General features: G+C 33.9%; 1 protein-coding gene across 10 annotated transcripts in view; it reads right to left on the reverse strand.

The window, feature by feature from the left end:
• REPS1 (RALBP1 associated Eps domain containing 1) overlaps positions 1-16,404 on the reverse strand; it is a 63,701-nt gene that overhangs the window by 14,532 nt on the left and 32,765 nt on the right. For 3 of the 10 annotated variants that reach the window (XM_021553082.3, XM_021553089.3, XM_021553080.3), the window contains exons 5-11: positions 14,588-14,715; positions 13,946-14,108; positions 13,577-13,640; positions 12,572-12,726; positions 7,884-8,023; positions 3,201-3,281; positions 263-350 (exon numbers count right to left, since the gene is read on the reverse strand). In XM_021553082.3, the coding sequence (XP_021408757.1) occupies positions 263-350; positions 3,201-3,281; positions 7,884-8,023; positions 12,572-12,726; positions 13,577-13,640; positions 13,946-14,108; positions 14,588-14,715 (819 nt within the window). The remainder of the gene's footprint in view (positions 1-262; positions 351-3,200; positions 3,282-7,883; positions 8,024-12,571; positions 12,727-13,576; positions 13,641-13,945; positions 14,109-14,587; positions 14,716-16,404) is intronic. The other 7 variants (XM_021553085.3, XM_021553083.3, XM_021553086.3 and 4 more) reach the window with 6 other exon arrangements.

Genomic DNA, 16,404 nt, shown 5'->3' on the forward strand with positions numbered 1-16,404 from the left:
GGTCCAAATCCAATCTTTGTAATGATGCTGAACTACTCTCCAAGAAACATTCTGCTAGAGGTGGTAAAATTCTCACTGTAGCAAATGGCCAATTCAAGCTCTGCACTTATCTGAACAGCAGTTCTTAACTCAGTAATGATATGCTTGTTACAACTCCAGATTTATTCATCCTTGGTGAAGGAGAAAAGTAAGTACATTCAAGGAAGTAAGGCCAACTCTAACTGTATGAAACTCCCCAAATTAGCAAGAGAAAATGTCCTACCACTTCCAGTTCTTTTAAGCTCCATTTCCTGCATGTGGATTTTGCTTGGAGTCATTCTTATAGGAACTGGGTGCACAATTGCAGTATCCTGTGGAAGAGATCACAGTTATCTTAAGCTAGTTTAAATAACTCTTAAAAGTCCGTGCAATGCCAATTCTAAACAAAATTCCATATATTTAGTTTATTTGCACAGTTCCAGGGAACTGAATATACCCAGAAAACCAAAGCTCTCTAAGCTTAATCTCTGTAATGTTAATTTAGCTACTTAAACTAAGATCTAGAATATGTTTCTATAGATAACTGCACACAGGACCTGAATTTTACCAGCTTTCCTCCATTTCTAGCATATCAGACATCTGGTACTTTGAGCACTTCTTCAGAAAAAAAAAAAATTACAATTTAAACGGTGACTTCTCAACATTACTTATAATACCTCAGAAAATAATGGCCTCTCTAAATAGTATAAATAATATTCAGTGAAATAGGTACTTTGTAGTAATTTCAGGTATCTTCTGGAATCTTTAAAATAGCAAATCTTCTAAACTTCAGTATAATCAGCCCTATGGAATATACCTCTAGTCAGGCAGTGGCCTCACACTTGGGCATTAGTCATTCAGACAAGGGGTTCTGTTTGAAGTACTTTATAGACAATCCTTTACATTTTCTTTGAATACTGACTGCAAACAGCTTAAAAGAATAATCTCAAAACTCAGAAGCAGCCTAAAAATAAGGCCATGGCTGTTTGAGGTTTTTTAATGTCATCCATATTCAGAATATATGAATGGGTGGGCCAATGACAGCACAAGAACACCCCCGGATTATATTCTATCATGGAAATAACAAGAAGTTTCAAAACTACCTTCATATCAGAAATTTCATCTATTCAGACTACTCAAGTAGATCAATTTCACTAGGTGTAATACATCTACGTTGTTATTTTCTATAACTTGAAAGTATTTCCATGACTTTCACTACCCTTGTTGCAAGCAAAACCACTTTCTAGTCATAGCTCCAACATTTTTGTTGCAGGAAGCTTTTAGGAATAGCTACCACTTGAAAATACACTGCTTTTTCTTCCCTCTGTACTGAGATTATCATGCAAAAATCACTTTTACTGTGGCTGCTTCAGACCTCTGCTGTACTCTAATGTGCAGCTGTACAGAAGTCATGCCTCAAATAGTTAAATGGATTTTATACAATGCATTAATTTACACCATTAGCCCAATTTTACATAAAACAACATGTTACCAACTTTGACTTACAAAAGGCATACTGTTCTCTCATACTAAGGGATAGATGTACTGTTTTACTTTTTCCACTTATGTTTTACCTCCAAAGCAGCTATGTTCCAACTGAAAAATACCTGGTCTATGAATTTACTCTTTAGATAGTTATTAACAACTGTTCAAGAAAGCTGGTTTTCCCTCCTCTGGGGAACCAGTTGTTCCATAATCATTCCTATGCATCACTACTGAAACTGCTAAAACAAAGTCTGCCATCAGCTAACTGAAAATTTGTCATCATTTGTTCTTATTTTAATATTGAAAATGAAGACTCTAACCCCAAAGTCTGTTACCCTAGCAAATATCAAAGATGCTCACCAGTCTTTTCTAAACTATATAAGCATTTCAAGAAAAGAACTCAAGGACGTTATCAGCCATAAAAATTTTTTTCATTCCCAGTGAATTTCTCTATATACATACAAACATATACTCTACATAAGAGCTCTTCATATACCATCACTGCTCTACTTTTTAGATTATCAATGTAAGAAAAGTTCAAACCTCAGGTTTCTGTCATCTGCTAATTGTGTGTGTAAATAAATTACTGTCTTATTGTGGAAACAAGACAGTGATAGCTCCATACTGTCAAGCAATTATACACAGCAAGTAACAACTATGAACTAAATTACATCATGTTTACCTCACTAAAACATAAAAATATGGTATATTTAAAACAAAAACTACCTCAGATGAAAGAGGGTTGGTTTTTGTTTTAAGCAGGATATTTTCACTTGCTTAGAATGTTTATTAAAGGTTAGTTCTGAGCATGGGGAATAGTGCAGTTTGAATTCTAGCCATCAGCATCTAGAATTGCTATTTGTACATGAACATCAGTGTTAACTTTGAGACTGGAGCACTGATGCATTGAAAATCTATGTACATTTATGTACTCTATCTTTTCAGAAGTGACAGGTTTAATAGTAAAAGTAGTAAAGTGCGTATTATGTGCACCTATTATATTTTGTTACACAATCAAATGGACACCAGCACTGTAATTAATTAAATTTAATGTCACATGCTGTAAAGCTTAAAACCAGCAGAACTTGAAACAATGTAGTGTATTTCTGGCTCCCAAACTTGGCAAGATATTTAACTACATAATCCTTCAGAGCACTCCTCACTGAGTAAAGCCTTAGAACACCACAGGTTTAGCTGGAGAGATACTAAAAGCCTTATTAATAACTAACTTGGTAAAAACATTTGGAATATGAAACACCACACTCATTAAATCCCAGTAGTTTTCTTTCACAGAAGCGAGCACTGGTTTTGTGCACATCAGGCTCTGCAATTCAAAAAAACCCAAAACAAAACCGAAGACAAAATTTACAATAGAACTTGTTTATCATAGGGTGTGGCCCTTGCATCAACTTGCACATTTTTTCAAAAAAACATTGTTTAAATTCTTTGTGTGTGACAGATTTTGACAGAAGTGTTGTATTAGGTCAAAATCAACAGGAAAAAGCATTCTTTGCAATCAGAGATTAAACTTGGAGCAGTACTAGAAAATTTATATTCTGAAAATAAGCAAACAAGCTATTTGCCACCATTCCCCAAAAAGCAGTCCATGGAATCATGCATAACAGGTAAATACAATGAATGGAAATTCAGTGTTAATAAAATTAATTTCAAACAAGCAAGCTAAGTGATTGACTTACAGGATCAGCTGGTGCAATGTTAGAATCAAATTGGGTCAGAGTTTGTGAGCTTGAAGAGCGTTCGCTAAATGTCTCCCACTGCTGAACAGACAGAGGAGAGAAGTCAGCATGATGAGGAAGATGAGAGTAAAAGATCACTGAGGAGATTTAGCATAGTAGTTCAGAGGTTGCACTGGAAAGAACCATATTTGCACAGGACAGTAGTTCACTTGGAAAGCACCCTAATATATATATATTAGGTATTTCTATTTCTGAGATTGTTGTGGAATCAAGTTTGTTATTTGTCAATATTAATGTTTATATTCACATTTTATAATGAAGATACAGGTGCAAAGGCAACCCAGAAGTACCTTCAGAGTTCACGCTTGCCAATGAACATCATACAAGTAAAAGAACTGGTTAAGCCATTAATATAATTTAGACATAAAAATCAGAGAAGCATTGTGTACATTTGTAGTCATAAAATCCACAGAAAGGTTTGTCAGCATTATAGCTGCCAAGTTTCAAACCTATTTAGTAAATGGTCATTTTCTTACAAAATCCCAGACAAATGAACACTGAGCAGAGCACTCCAATCACACCACTTTAGCTGACCAGTGCAACCCCCGAGAAGTGATTCTATGCCGTAAAAGAGAATTTCCACAAGTCTAAATCACTGACAAGGCAAAGAATTAAATCCAAACATACTGTTGATTGCTAAAAGCAAATAAGTCAATCTCTAAACAATTTTATAAGATGTGGGCATGCTGTACCAATACATGGCTGTCAAGAATCCTCATGCAAACTGTATCAATTTATAGCCACAACTGGATCAACACAGCATCGAAGTACATATAATTAGTCTGTGATCTGGAAACCAGATAAAAAAATCACAACAAGAATGCTAAGCCTGTTATATTTTGGCAAAAATAAATATTAAGCAAGTTTCACACACTACAAATACAAGTTTCAAAAATTAAAATCACAAAATTTTTATTGCTCAGAAAACTCAATAAAAATTATGTTTGTTATAGTTGTAGAAACAACTTGGGTCTTGGACTCTATGACCCTTGTGGGTCCTTTCCAACTCAGAATATTCTCTGTGTCATATTCTTCTCCCATCTCTATAGGTAAATGATCCCAGAAGACACAGGACAAACTATATGGTGATAGCCAACCTAATCTCACGTTCTCCTCTATGCCAAACTATATCCAGTGAACAGCCTGTATGTGAACCAAGTCTAAAACAGTTATTTCAGAAATAACTTCTTAAGGAAATTCCTAAACTATTTACAATCAGATGAAATGAAATTCAGAAAAATATTAACTAAATTTGTAATTGTTGTCATGTGTGGTAAAACTTCTTGTAGAGAAAGTGCTTTCCTCATTTCAAACATTAAATGAGGGCAAACATGGAATTCTATTCGTATGGAGGTGGGTATTCTGGTTGTTTTTTGTTGTGGTTTTCTGTTGGTTTTAGTGTTTTGCTTGTTTCTTTGTTTTTAACACAAAACTACCCTCTTCATGGACAGAACGTAACAAAACCTTTTTAGTAAGTATTCCCAACTGCTCTTCCCTGTTTAACACTCCCTGTATTAAACTGTTCATTGCTGTGTCACTCCACCCCTTCATGAAGAGGCAGCACTGCAAGTAGTCTGGAACTCTACAAACCTGTTAGTGAGCCAGTTTTTAGTAAATCAGAAATTTAACTGCCAAGTTCTGCCAGCCTCTCTCCTGATTTGGCCTCTTGCATTTGCACATCTGTTAATTTTCATTAAACATAGTAGTATTTATCTTAGGTCTACCACTACCCTTTTAAACTTGATTTGGCCACTGGCCTCCCAGTTACTAGTAAGACTTGCAAACAGACCATTTGATTACAGAAATATTGTTAATTGTTCCAAAAATTCCATAGGGCACACAGCACTTAGGTTACAGTTAAGATAAATGGTATAATATTATTTGTTACAGATGGATGCTTAATCTCTCTTACCACCCTACTCTGAAGACAAACTACAGGTACCTTTATTACTTGTCCTTGGGTTCCCTAGCTAGACACAGACAGATAAACACCAACACCTGCTCTAGGAAATATACTGTTGTGCTCCATCCTGAAATACTACCAGAAGCTAGCTACTGCTAATTCCCCAGTTAACAGAAAGCTAAATATATTAAGAATCTACTGGACTACATCTACTACATTTAAAAGCATTGATGGAGTAAAACCCATCCTAGTTAAGCTGAAGTATTTGTCCTGTAGAATTGCAAAAATTTTTTAAATTTTTAAAATTACTTTCAGAAGATCAATTACTAGAAACTAAAACTCAGCAACATGAACCATTATGAATAGAACACCAAGACATTTTAAACAAGGTGTAACAGTTGTGAACTTAAAAGCATATCTCCATATCTGTGTTAAAGCTAGTATGACAGCTGCATGACACTCAACAGTTTTCAACAAAAAAATTTGTAGTAGGCTTTTCTATTATTTTAAGCTTTGAAAACTAAGTGCTCGGACTTGGATGGAAAAGACATCTGAAGTGAGAAAGAAGTGATGAGTGAAGACATGAGAATCTGAAGCATGTAGTACAGCCAAAGTTAGGTAGATTTTCATGTTGCTCTTTATTCTGAAACATTTAAACTCATGTCTTGGTCTATACTTGGGAGCCTCCAGTAACTGGGCCTGGCAACAGCATTCTATAAACCAACTATTAGCTAGAAAGAATGGAGTAACCAACAGCTTTGAGTCTAACAGGATGAGACTGCCTGGAATGACAGACAATACGAAGATGAAGAGCTTTTACAAGTGATTCATTTGTTGATGACACTTATAAGAGGTTGAAAGACGAAACAATTAGACTGGTGCCTGCACTAATACCAGAAATTTTTTCATGGAATTAAATAAAACCTTGAGGACTTTGACCTAACTCATGCTGAAAAGAAAATGCCAAGAAGAAAGAGACATGCACAGCAACATATCTGAAAAATCAGAAATTCCTTTGTGTTAGAACAAAAAAATAAACATTTAGTTCAACTCTTACTTTAGTATAGTCAGTATCCAGTAGTATAGCTACTGTGAGAACTTTTCCAAACCTCTTAAGCTATAGTAGACTTTAAAAAGAAAATGCCACCTTATCTTATGTGAATGGATAGTCAGTTTCATAAGTCAAGATTCTAGCTGACAGAATTGTAATTAATTTTGCTCCACTACTGGAATTACCCTATTCAATTGGTTTGAGTCACATTAGACACAGAAGGAATCTGTTCAATTATGATGCAGGTACCAAATGATAAGCTTATTAAATCTTTATTGAAAACACAAGGGACTGTGTCTGGGCAAATTTTAGTACAGATGCATACAATTACAGCTTTTAGCAATAACTGAATGAATATCTGCTCCACTTCCCTCCTTCCTACCAGCAGTCTGAGTCGCTATGTCAAACAGAATAAATAAGAATCTCTAAATAATGTCCAACATTTTTTAACTTGGTATGGATGTGACTATTAGGTTAGCATTTGCCTTTACAAGGAACAGCAGACTTTATAAAGTCCTTCCCTATTGAGGAATGAAGGAAGTTTCCTCTGCTTCTAACTTTAATCCTAAAAATGTGCTTATTTTCTGCTTCATGCTGATTTTCCATTGGTTTGTATAAATCTTTTACTATCAATTTCCTATTCACTTGAAGTCTAGTGAAGAAAGAAAAGGAACCACAAAAAAGCTCTTTTAATAGAAGGCAATACTCAGCTACTGACAGAACAATATTAGAAGTTAAAACAAGTTTTAAATTGCTATTGAGTCCCAGATAATCAAAAATAGTTTTGCAAAAATAATTGCATTATTTTTTCAATTTTCCCCCCTCTCATAATGAAAAGTAAGCCAAAATCATCTTTGTATATGGCTGCAGTCAAACTCACTTGTTGATCTGAAGTAGCTCTTAAAACATTGCTTTATTCTAAATCAGAGGCAAAAACATTAAAACAGAGCAACAAGAAATCTAGGAATCAATCCTTTACAGGCCTTTTAAGCAAAGGACATTTGTGGGGAAAAATAATATAAAAAATATTGCTTCCTAACTTCACTTTCAAATTCTGACAAAATACAGCTCTACTGCAGAGGACCGCTTATATAGCAAGTATAAATGCTTAATTATGATGAAGCAGAAGTATGCAACAGTAAACATTAATGATTTAAAAAAATTTAGCCAATGGCTGGCTGAAACAGTGTAATGACTTCTCTATGTTACTGGTGATGTTTCAGACTAAAATCACCTCCAAAAATAAGTCTCAATGTCCAGATCTGTCAGAAATTAATTCTGTAGTTTAGCAAAAGTGTCTGGTAAAAAAAGAGGGTTTTTGTTACCATTTCAGAGGTAACAAAAAACTCCAACCAAATACATTCCCTACATGAAAATAATTAGGAATTAATTCATTCCAAAATATGCTATGAGATAAGATTTTGAGATTAATATAAAGCTTAATTGCCACTAATAACACTTTAAATAGTATCTCACAATGAGATAGAAAAATCAGAATTAAAGCTTTTTTTTTTTTTTTTTTCATTTTAAGAGAGAACCTTCTTGTGTCTATTGTCCTGCTAACTGTTTCATGATTTGTGATCAGCAATTCACCTATGGCAGATTATGGACACATACACAAGTTACTTATTGACTGGCAGTGAAATAACTTTCAGATAAAAGCGCTGACCTCACTGCTCTGATTCAATTCTGGCCAGGTCTGGTTTAGGGATGGCATTGATGGAGACTTGCTTGGAGGTGCTTCTGCTGGAGAGCCAGAGTAACCTACCTCACCAGTCTGTTCCCCAACTTCTGAAACGACAGGAATCACTATGAACAAAAATCATAAATTGCATTCAGTTTATTTTTAGAAGAGTTGCTTACATCTCATGGAAAGTGCAAAGTACCCTTTATTTTTCATCTTTTTCAAGTAAATATTTAGCAGCAAACAAAACCAAAAAACCCAAGAACTCTCATTAAGTGCACTTATTAAGCTACTACTCTTATTTTACCATCCTGTCCTCCCAGTACTTAGCCTTTAAGTAGCTTCTTCAGATTTTGATTACATATAGAATTAAATCATTTTTCTTAGAGTATGAGAAAATAACTTCACACTAGTGTTTATTACATTATATCCTGCACTAAGCATTTCATCTTACAGAATAAAATACTTCCATGTATGAAAGGTCAGAACAAAACCAGTATGTCAGTGCAAACACAAAAAACATGACAACAGATTAAGAAAACCATTTGCCCTTAGATTAGTCCCTAAATAATAAAAATTTCAAGTCTCCTTACTGTAACAGTGGTGTTTCCATTCACATTTTGCAAATTGACTATGTCTAGTAGCTGTCACAATGCAACTGTCCTTTGACACTGTTCAGTTTTCTTTTGAAGTAAATCTGAACAGCAGATCAAACTGTGTTAGACAGAATAATCTGTCTAACACAGTGAAATCCTGCTTACAATGTCTCCCATTCTAGATATCACAATGCAAGCTAAAACCAGGCATTAAGACACTCCAAAAACATGAAAGTTCAGACTACAACTGTGCAGTATATAAGCAACAGGAACAGTTGAAAAAGTGACTGAGAAGTAGTGAGACATATTAACATGATGTCAGCAGTCACACAGAATTAAAAGTCTGAACAAGACAAAATACTAAAAAAAAAAGGTTTAATATAATTACCATTAAAAAGGACTGCTTCATGGGTATGTTATTGAAGATGACTGCCACAAGAGTATGCTGTATCAAAACTTCTTCAAAATTTATAAAATTGACTGTTTTCAGATTCCTAAAGAGCTGACCTCTAAAGCCTTCTCTTCTGCTAAAGGCAAGTCAATATTCTGCCTGCTAATTTTCATTCAGAAGAAGCTAATAACAAATCCAGTGTCAAACTGAACTGAAAACACTTGAATACTCAATGGTGACCACCTGTACCTCTGAAAACAACCCAATATTTTCTCCAGAGAGCTGCCAGGGACAGCAAAAGGCACAGCCAAACCACTGAAGATAAAAAATAAATTAATTTCTTGTGGTCAGGGGCAAATGAAGTGCTACTACCCTGAAAAACCACACACAGAAACCAGTAACTTGTCGGAGCTTCAAAGGTCACGTAAACTTCCTTTAAATAGCCAGACATGAGGCTGTTTCCATAATGTTTCCAAAATTATGCCCAGCACCTAGCATCTTGAATTGTTTTCCTCTAAGGAAAGCAATAAAAATAGGTTACATTGAGGTCGCAGTGTCACAAGTACTCAAGTTGACCTGCTGTGGTCATTGTAAACAAAAAAATATACTAAGTCCAAACTCTGCCAGTGGCAATATTTTGGAAATACACATTGCATGTTAATTGCTCTGAAGTGTAATAAGAATAAAAAATTTTTATTAACTTAAAAAACTCAAAATTCTTGTTTCACTGATGGTACTCTAGATAACTGAACTAACTTCCCGTGTTAAATACAAAGTCAAAAGATAAGGCTGAAAATTATTATGGATAGACTGTATAGCTACAGTTTGCTACATTTAAGAATTTGTCAGTATTTGCAGAATTCTACATTTGCTAGAATTCTGCAAATGCCTACATGAAACATGCCTATGACAGTCTATGGAAATTTTAAGGGTAAAAGTAATTGTGTAAAAAGGCATGGCAGATTCTTTTCTTACAAAGAAATGCATTGTAGCATCAACCCAAACAAAAATTCACAGAAAAGTAAACTTGCTTTTCAGACTGAGATAAAATTGAGTTTGAAGGAATTACAATTCTGTAGAGATGTACTGCAGTACTAGAAAAACGACCAACTATACAAATGCTTAATTACACAGTAAGTCTGTGCCATGTGAGAGAAACGCATATCTCTAGTTATGAAACCATATGTAAAGCAAAATCCTATCTTCACAGGGGCTAATGAAAGAAAGGCTTTCCAGTCTGAACACTGCCAGAGGGTGCAAGGAGCCTTCTGTTACTCCTTCTTCTGCTGGCCACTTCAGTTCAGAGGTCAAAATGGAAAAAAGCAGCACTTTCCAAGTGCAGAGGAGAAGTGCAGAAGAATAATGGGAAACTTTCTAACAAAAGAACAGGATTAATAATGGTGCTGTTAATGCTTCTGAAATAAAGTTTGCCATCTTGCACACTGGTTTAAAAGACATTCAAGCAAGTAATCTTTAACAGTTTGACTGTACATTATTCATACTGAGGCATGTCAGCAGAAGATAAACCATTTCTTTCTTTGAGTTTTATCCCATGCAAAAGAGTGCACTCAAAAAGACACTCTGGTGGCATACTTTAGTTTCTATCTCTAAGGTGATTTTGGAAGATAGCTTTAATGAAACACAACTTTTACAGGAACTGAAATGAAAAATTATTACCAAAATTTTACTGGTTCATCTTTCTAGGCTGATTTACAGCTCTTAAGATGAATTCCTGTAATTCATCATGTCCAGTACACAAACCTATCACTAACTTTTAATTAGTAAATGTATGCTGTTGTAACTAAACATAAAACTATAGCCACATCAATAACTTCATCTGAAGTATTTTATTCAACATAGAAGTTTTGGCAATAAATCACATTATATGCTAGATAAGATCAGCTATTTCTAATGCTGTTGACCAAATAAATAAATATATAAGTAAAATTAAGCTAATTTGATAAAATCCCACAAGTTTGCAAGAACTCCAATTTTTCATTGTAGCTCTTAATAACCACAGAATAAAGTATCAGATTTTATTTTTTAAGCATGGCTTACATAGCAATGTAACTCTATAATATTCACTAGAACAGGGTAACTTCCCTTTAATATCAGAGGGAAAAACTTTTAAAAAGCAGTTTTCCCTCAAATTTAAAAACCACTTCATACCTCATGAAAATAAGTCAGAATTTTTATATTAACAAAGTTGCCTGTAAAATGAGAACAATGAACATACACATAATACTTTCTGGTCTAGTGTCTGATATATAAAGTTTCCAGACAACTTTAGCTGAAATCTAATACTGAGAATGGCAAGAGAAGATCAAGACAAATATAGCTGTTAAGTGTAGAGTTATTTGGGCTTTTTTGGTGTTTTTGGTGGGTTTTTTTGTTGTGGTTTTTTTTTTGTTTTGTTTTTTTTTTGTTTTGTTTTGGTTTTTTTTTGTTTTTTGTGGGTTTTTTTGTTTGTTTGTTTTTTTTTGTAAGAATGGTTTATACAAATAAATGTTATTTCCGTTCTTACAAGATTTTTGCTTGATCACCACTTTAACACAAAAATGGACAGAATGGAATGGTTTTAGATATTTGCTAGGTTTTCACCCAATTAACTGCAGCTATTTCTCACAAATATCTTCATAGCAAAATGCTTACTCATGCTGAAAACAGTTCAGCAGCAGCTCCTTGAAGAGCCAACCTACTCCCACAGAAAATAGGTTCATTATTAAAGCAGAGATAATAAGAAAGAGTATCTAGTTTAAAAACTCATCCATAATTTTGAGATTATAGTCTCATCTTACAAACACCGTATGAAAAGAGTCCCCTTGAAGTACTTAGTGAAAATAAAATTCTAGGAAATCAAAGTACCTGTGCACTAAGAATATAACCTGACTTTCCAAGCTAAGACTGCTTGTTAAAAAGTAATCTAAAGCAGCTTTGTCTCTTTTAAAATAGAAAAAAATAAGATGGCCACAGACATCCTGTTTTTAAACATCACTTTAACAGGGAACAGTAGTTTGTGTTTCAGTTACGGGACTAAGGTTTTGGCATATATGAACAAGCATAACTCACATTCAGTAGGTTTTCTGGGAGTACCAAAAGGTAAAAGGCAATGCACAGAACAACTAAGTGCCAACACAATGAAGGATAAATCTGCTTTCAAGTCAGGGGGTGAATTTAAATAAAAGGGTCTGTGGTACTGTTCCTGCAGTTTTAAATTGCAGGATCAGTACCACAACTCAGTACTATCCTTCCCTTAGCATTGAATCTGGGAATATTTTTTAAGTACCTTTGATACTTAGAAATTCATACCATATTTTGACAAATGGGGGTGAACAGAAAGTATGCTCATTTGAAAGTGAGTCTCAGGTATAGCTGGCTCGGGAAACTGAAATACAATAGCTGGTCATGAATAAAATCCATACTGTGACAATTTTGTTTTCCTTAACCTTTAAAGGACACAGTCAATACTTCCAAATGTACTAGTGTATGTGTACTGCTCCTAAATAACTGCCCTCTACAGGAATATGTACATGCTCAAATTAGCTTTGAGCAATAAGACTTCTAAAAATTGTACAACACTTTAGTTCATACTGACAAGTGCTTTCGGTTCATACAAACAAGTACCTCCTGTAACAATTAGACCATAATTTTAAAATACTGACATTTGTGTTGAATCCATATCTTACCCGTTGAGTCTTCCAAATCAATCAGTTTGGGCATTAAACTTTCAGGTAACTTTTCTGGCAAATCATACCCATTCTTCCTAGCAACTACCAGATGAAATGCAGCACAGAACTCGTCCAATGTCAGTGCACCATCTTTATCAAAATCTGACAGTTCCCTAAGAAGAAAAACTTTGTGTAAATAAAATTTCTAAAAGTTATTTTATTTCCAAAATACAGGCTTTCATTTTGCTACTTGGATGAGCAAAGTTTATTGTTCACTTTATGCTACTAAACACATCATATTAGTGCTATATGCTTTACTTCTCAAGATGATGAGCCTTCATTAATAACAGCTTACAGATCATTTAAAATCACTTTTATCTCTTCTGCTTTTTAACCCATTTAAGACAGTACTAAATAATTTTATAGGTCTCAGATTTTTGGCAAAGTATACTACTGAAATTACAGTGCTGAGGCAACATGATTTATTTTAAATGGAAATATACCTAAAATAGAAATCATTACACTGAAAGAAAGATAGCACCTGCCAAGGTAAGCCATTTAATGATAGCATGCAATGATGAATTACAAATTCCAGAATACAATTAAACAGAAGATTTGCACAAACTCAAAGCTGAATTTGCCATCATGTACCACAAATTGTATTTAAAAATGTGAATGCATGTTTAATTTAAATTTACTCAGACATAAATTAATAAATAAATATAGATAAGAAAATAATTATTTAAATTTAAATGCATTTTTAACAGTAAAAACCTCAAATAAATTGCTCCTAACTCTGAAGAGTTTGATATTTTCTCCAACTGCCTTATAAATAGTGCTAGCTCAGGCCCATTAAAACCGACTAAATAATACTGGCATAAATATGAGCAGGACTGAACATACTAGTGTAGTAATGAAATTTTACTTAACAGTTTCTAGTAAGTAACTATTAGATGTCTACCAAGTAGATGTCATCTTTCTAAACATTTATCATTAATAATTATTTTAAATAATCACACTTACCAAATATGAGAAAGTTCAAGAATAGGTAGTTTTGACTTAGTGAAAAATTCTTTAGCTGCAGATCCTAAAAAATTGCAACAACTGTTTTTAATATTTAAGGCAAGTGAAATCATTAGAAGACTCAGACCTACTGTAAAGGCAATGAGTTATTTAGCAAAGGTTCTGGCAAAAATGGCACTAATTACTAGGGTTAAATGATGGAAAAAGACATTAGTTTCTAGTTTTTCTTGAATTACACTGAACTATAATAGAATATTATCAGCAAAATGCAGAACTTTCTTCAAAACAGTATGCAAGCCTAAGTACAAAACAAAGACTTCATAACAGAACTGATGCATACACAATTCTATTTTGTAAAGAATAACTTACCTGGTATAAATCCATTTAGATCAGGTTGAATGGTTTTAAACTGATTAACATAATACTGCCTTTGTTCATCAGTTATTTTCCAGGGGTCATCATAACTACTTGATTGCCTACGAATTTCATTTGCTGTTGTAGCTGATGCTACAGTTCGTACTGTTGTCTGGTCCTGAAATGAAATATTTTTCCTCAGTATTATCTACCTTAAATGCTTTTACAAATTCTCAACTTCCTGCCTTCAGAATATAAAGCATAGTTAAAATTCACAGTAGTTAAAAAAGTGCAGGAAACCATCGGCAGATGGCACCTCCAGGATAATGGCAGGGTATTTTTGCACACTGATACAATATGGAATGACCGCAGATATGTAAGCAGAAAAAAAAAAGTATGGCACATATGCACAAAAAGCTAAATACAAATGTTTAAAAGTCATAATTGTTGACATTTTTAAAATTAGTAGCTTTCATTTAATCATTCCAAATTAAGGCAACTCAACAGAACAAGTATCTGTTGGGCAAATGGCACTGAATTGACTACAGCACAGATACACAGTAAACAGCTGCAATGAAAATTATGAAGGAAAAAAAAAATCCAGGACTGCAACATCAATCTGAATGAGGCAAATCAAATACCAATAAAGTGTCACACCTGGACAGAAGCAGGATGCATGGCTAAAAGAGCACTGGTTGGTGGGGTATCTGCAAAACTGACCCAATTTTCTTGATGGGGTGGTGGTGAATGGCCAGACCATATGGGATCACTAGAAGTAGATGAGCCTGAAATAAGAAGAAACATTTCCTTTTCAAAAGACAACCTTGAAAACTGAGAAAGAACTGTGTATATGGAAATATCTGCTGTCAGGGAGATACACTATAGGATGATGAGAAAAATGAAAACCAAAGTGCACCAAGGTGAGAAAGTTCACCTCTTGACATTTCACTTCTGTAAATTTTTACATTACGTTAGCTTCAATCTGCACTAAAAAGACAGAACTGAGGAATGAGCTTATTGCAACACATGTAAAATGTAAAATGGATTTGGTCCATTTAATGGGTTTTGAATGATTTAATAAACACTACATATTTTCATTTAATTGAAATAAGCAACATTTGTATGGACAAATGCTATTTAAAAGTGGCATATCATATTAGCATTTGACTTCATTATCAATATTAAACTTTCTTTTTTATGTTTTAGTTTGCCATTCAAAGAACTAAGTCTTGGAAATTCCTTCTAAGAATCGGGGGCTTTGGCACAGACAATCCTTTTTCCTCTACATCATTTCTACACTAACTTAATGCTTTTAAGTTGCTTAAAAACAGGCTAAGAATAATAACAAGCATCCATATAGAATGCTGATATCTGCTATTTATTAACTATCTGGAACACAACAGTTGAAATTCATCCAATGCCCTGCTATAATCTACTTCTGAAGAACTGCCAATGTTCAATATCTTAATATTAAAATAACGATGAAGCAAATGCCGAAAGACAAGGCCATCCACTGCCCAACATACAAAATCATCAAAATTCTTTAAAATTGCAGATGCAAATTAAAAATTTAAGGAACTCGAATTAGAGACAGAAAACAAACCATTTAGAACAAGTCTAGAAGAATCCCAGGACTTCTTTCTACTCCTCAATTCCTGAAAGAAATGCTGAACTCCTTAAATCTAAACAATTGTGAAACTGATGAATCTACTCTTCTTGCACAACTAAATGCCTTCTCTTGAAATATGCCAAATAAAGACATACTTAGATAAGAATTTTTGCCTTGTATGCAGAAGCAGACTTCCTTTTAAAAGACAGGTCAGTTTCTTGTGACTTTCTGTAAACCCTCCACACAACAAGAAACAGGACACTGATGTCATAAATTTAATTCTGCTAGTAAGATTTAATTTCAAGCAATAAACACCAAGAATTTCTTGTCATGATGCTGACTAAAAAAACCTGCTATGACAAGTGCATTCATATAGAGGTAATCAATTTATGAAGCTGACAAACATCAACAATTTCAGGTTCTTGAAACCTTTATGACACTACACTGCAGTAAACAGAATGAAGGAAATCTGAGAATCTGTGAGGCATGTTGAGGACTAACATCTTAAGTGACAGTATAATTGTTAGTATATAATACTGGTATCTAATACCTGGCATCATGCAATTAGTCTTTCATTCCATAAATGAAAAGTAATAGGAAAAATGCTTAGAACCAGTTTATCTTTGTTCTTTTCCTACATACAGTAATCATAATTGTGCAGAACACATTTAATTTTGCATTACATTGAGTAAAAAGTAGTATTTGCATGAGGAGAATTTAATAAAATTATTTTTTTCGTGGAGGATTTTTTCTTTCTAAGTTAGCTTTAATATGATGAAAAGGCACTATTAACTACTCATTTTGCTTAAATTCATCCTCCACTTTTGGAATCTCCTGCTGTGGCCTGCAGTTTCTAGTGACTTTT

Source organism: Lonchura striata, chromosome 3 (genome assembly GCF_046129695.1).
Source record: "Lonchura striata isolate bLonStr1 chromosome 3, bLonStr1.mat, whole genome shotgun sequence".
NCBI classification, from domain to species: Eukaryota; Metazoa; Chordata; class Aves; order Passeriformes; family Estrildidae; genus Lonchura; species Lonchura striata.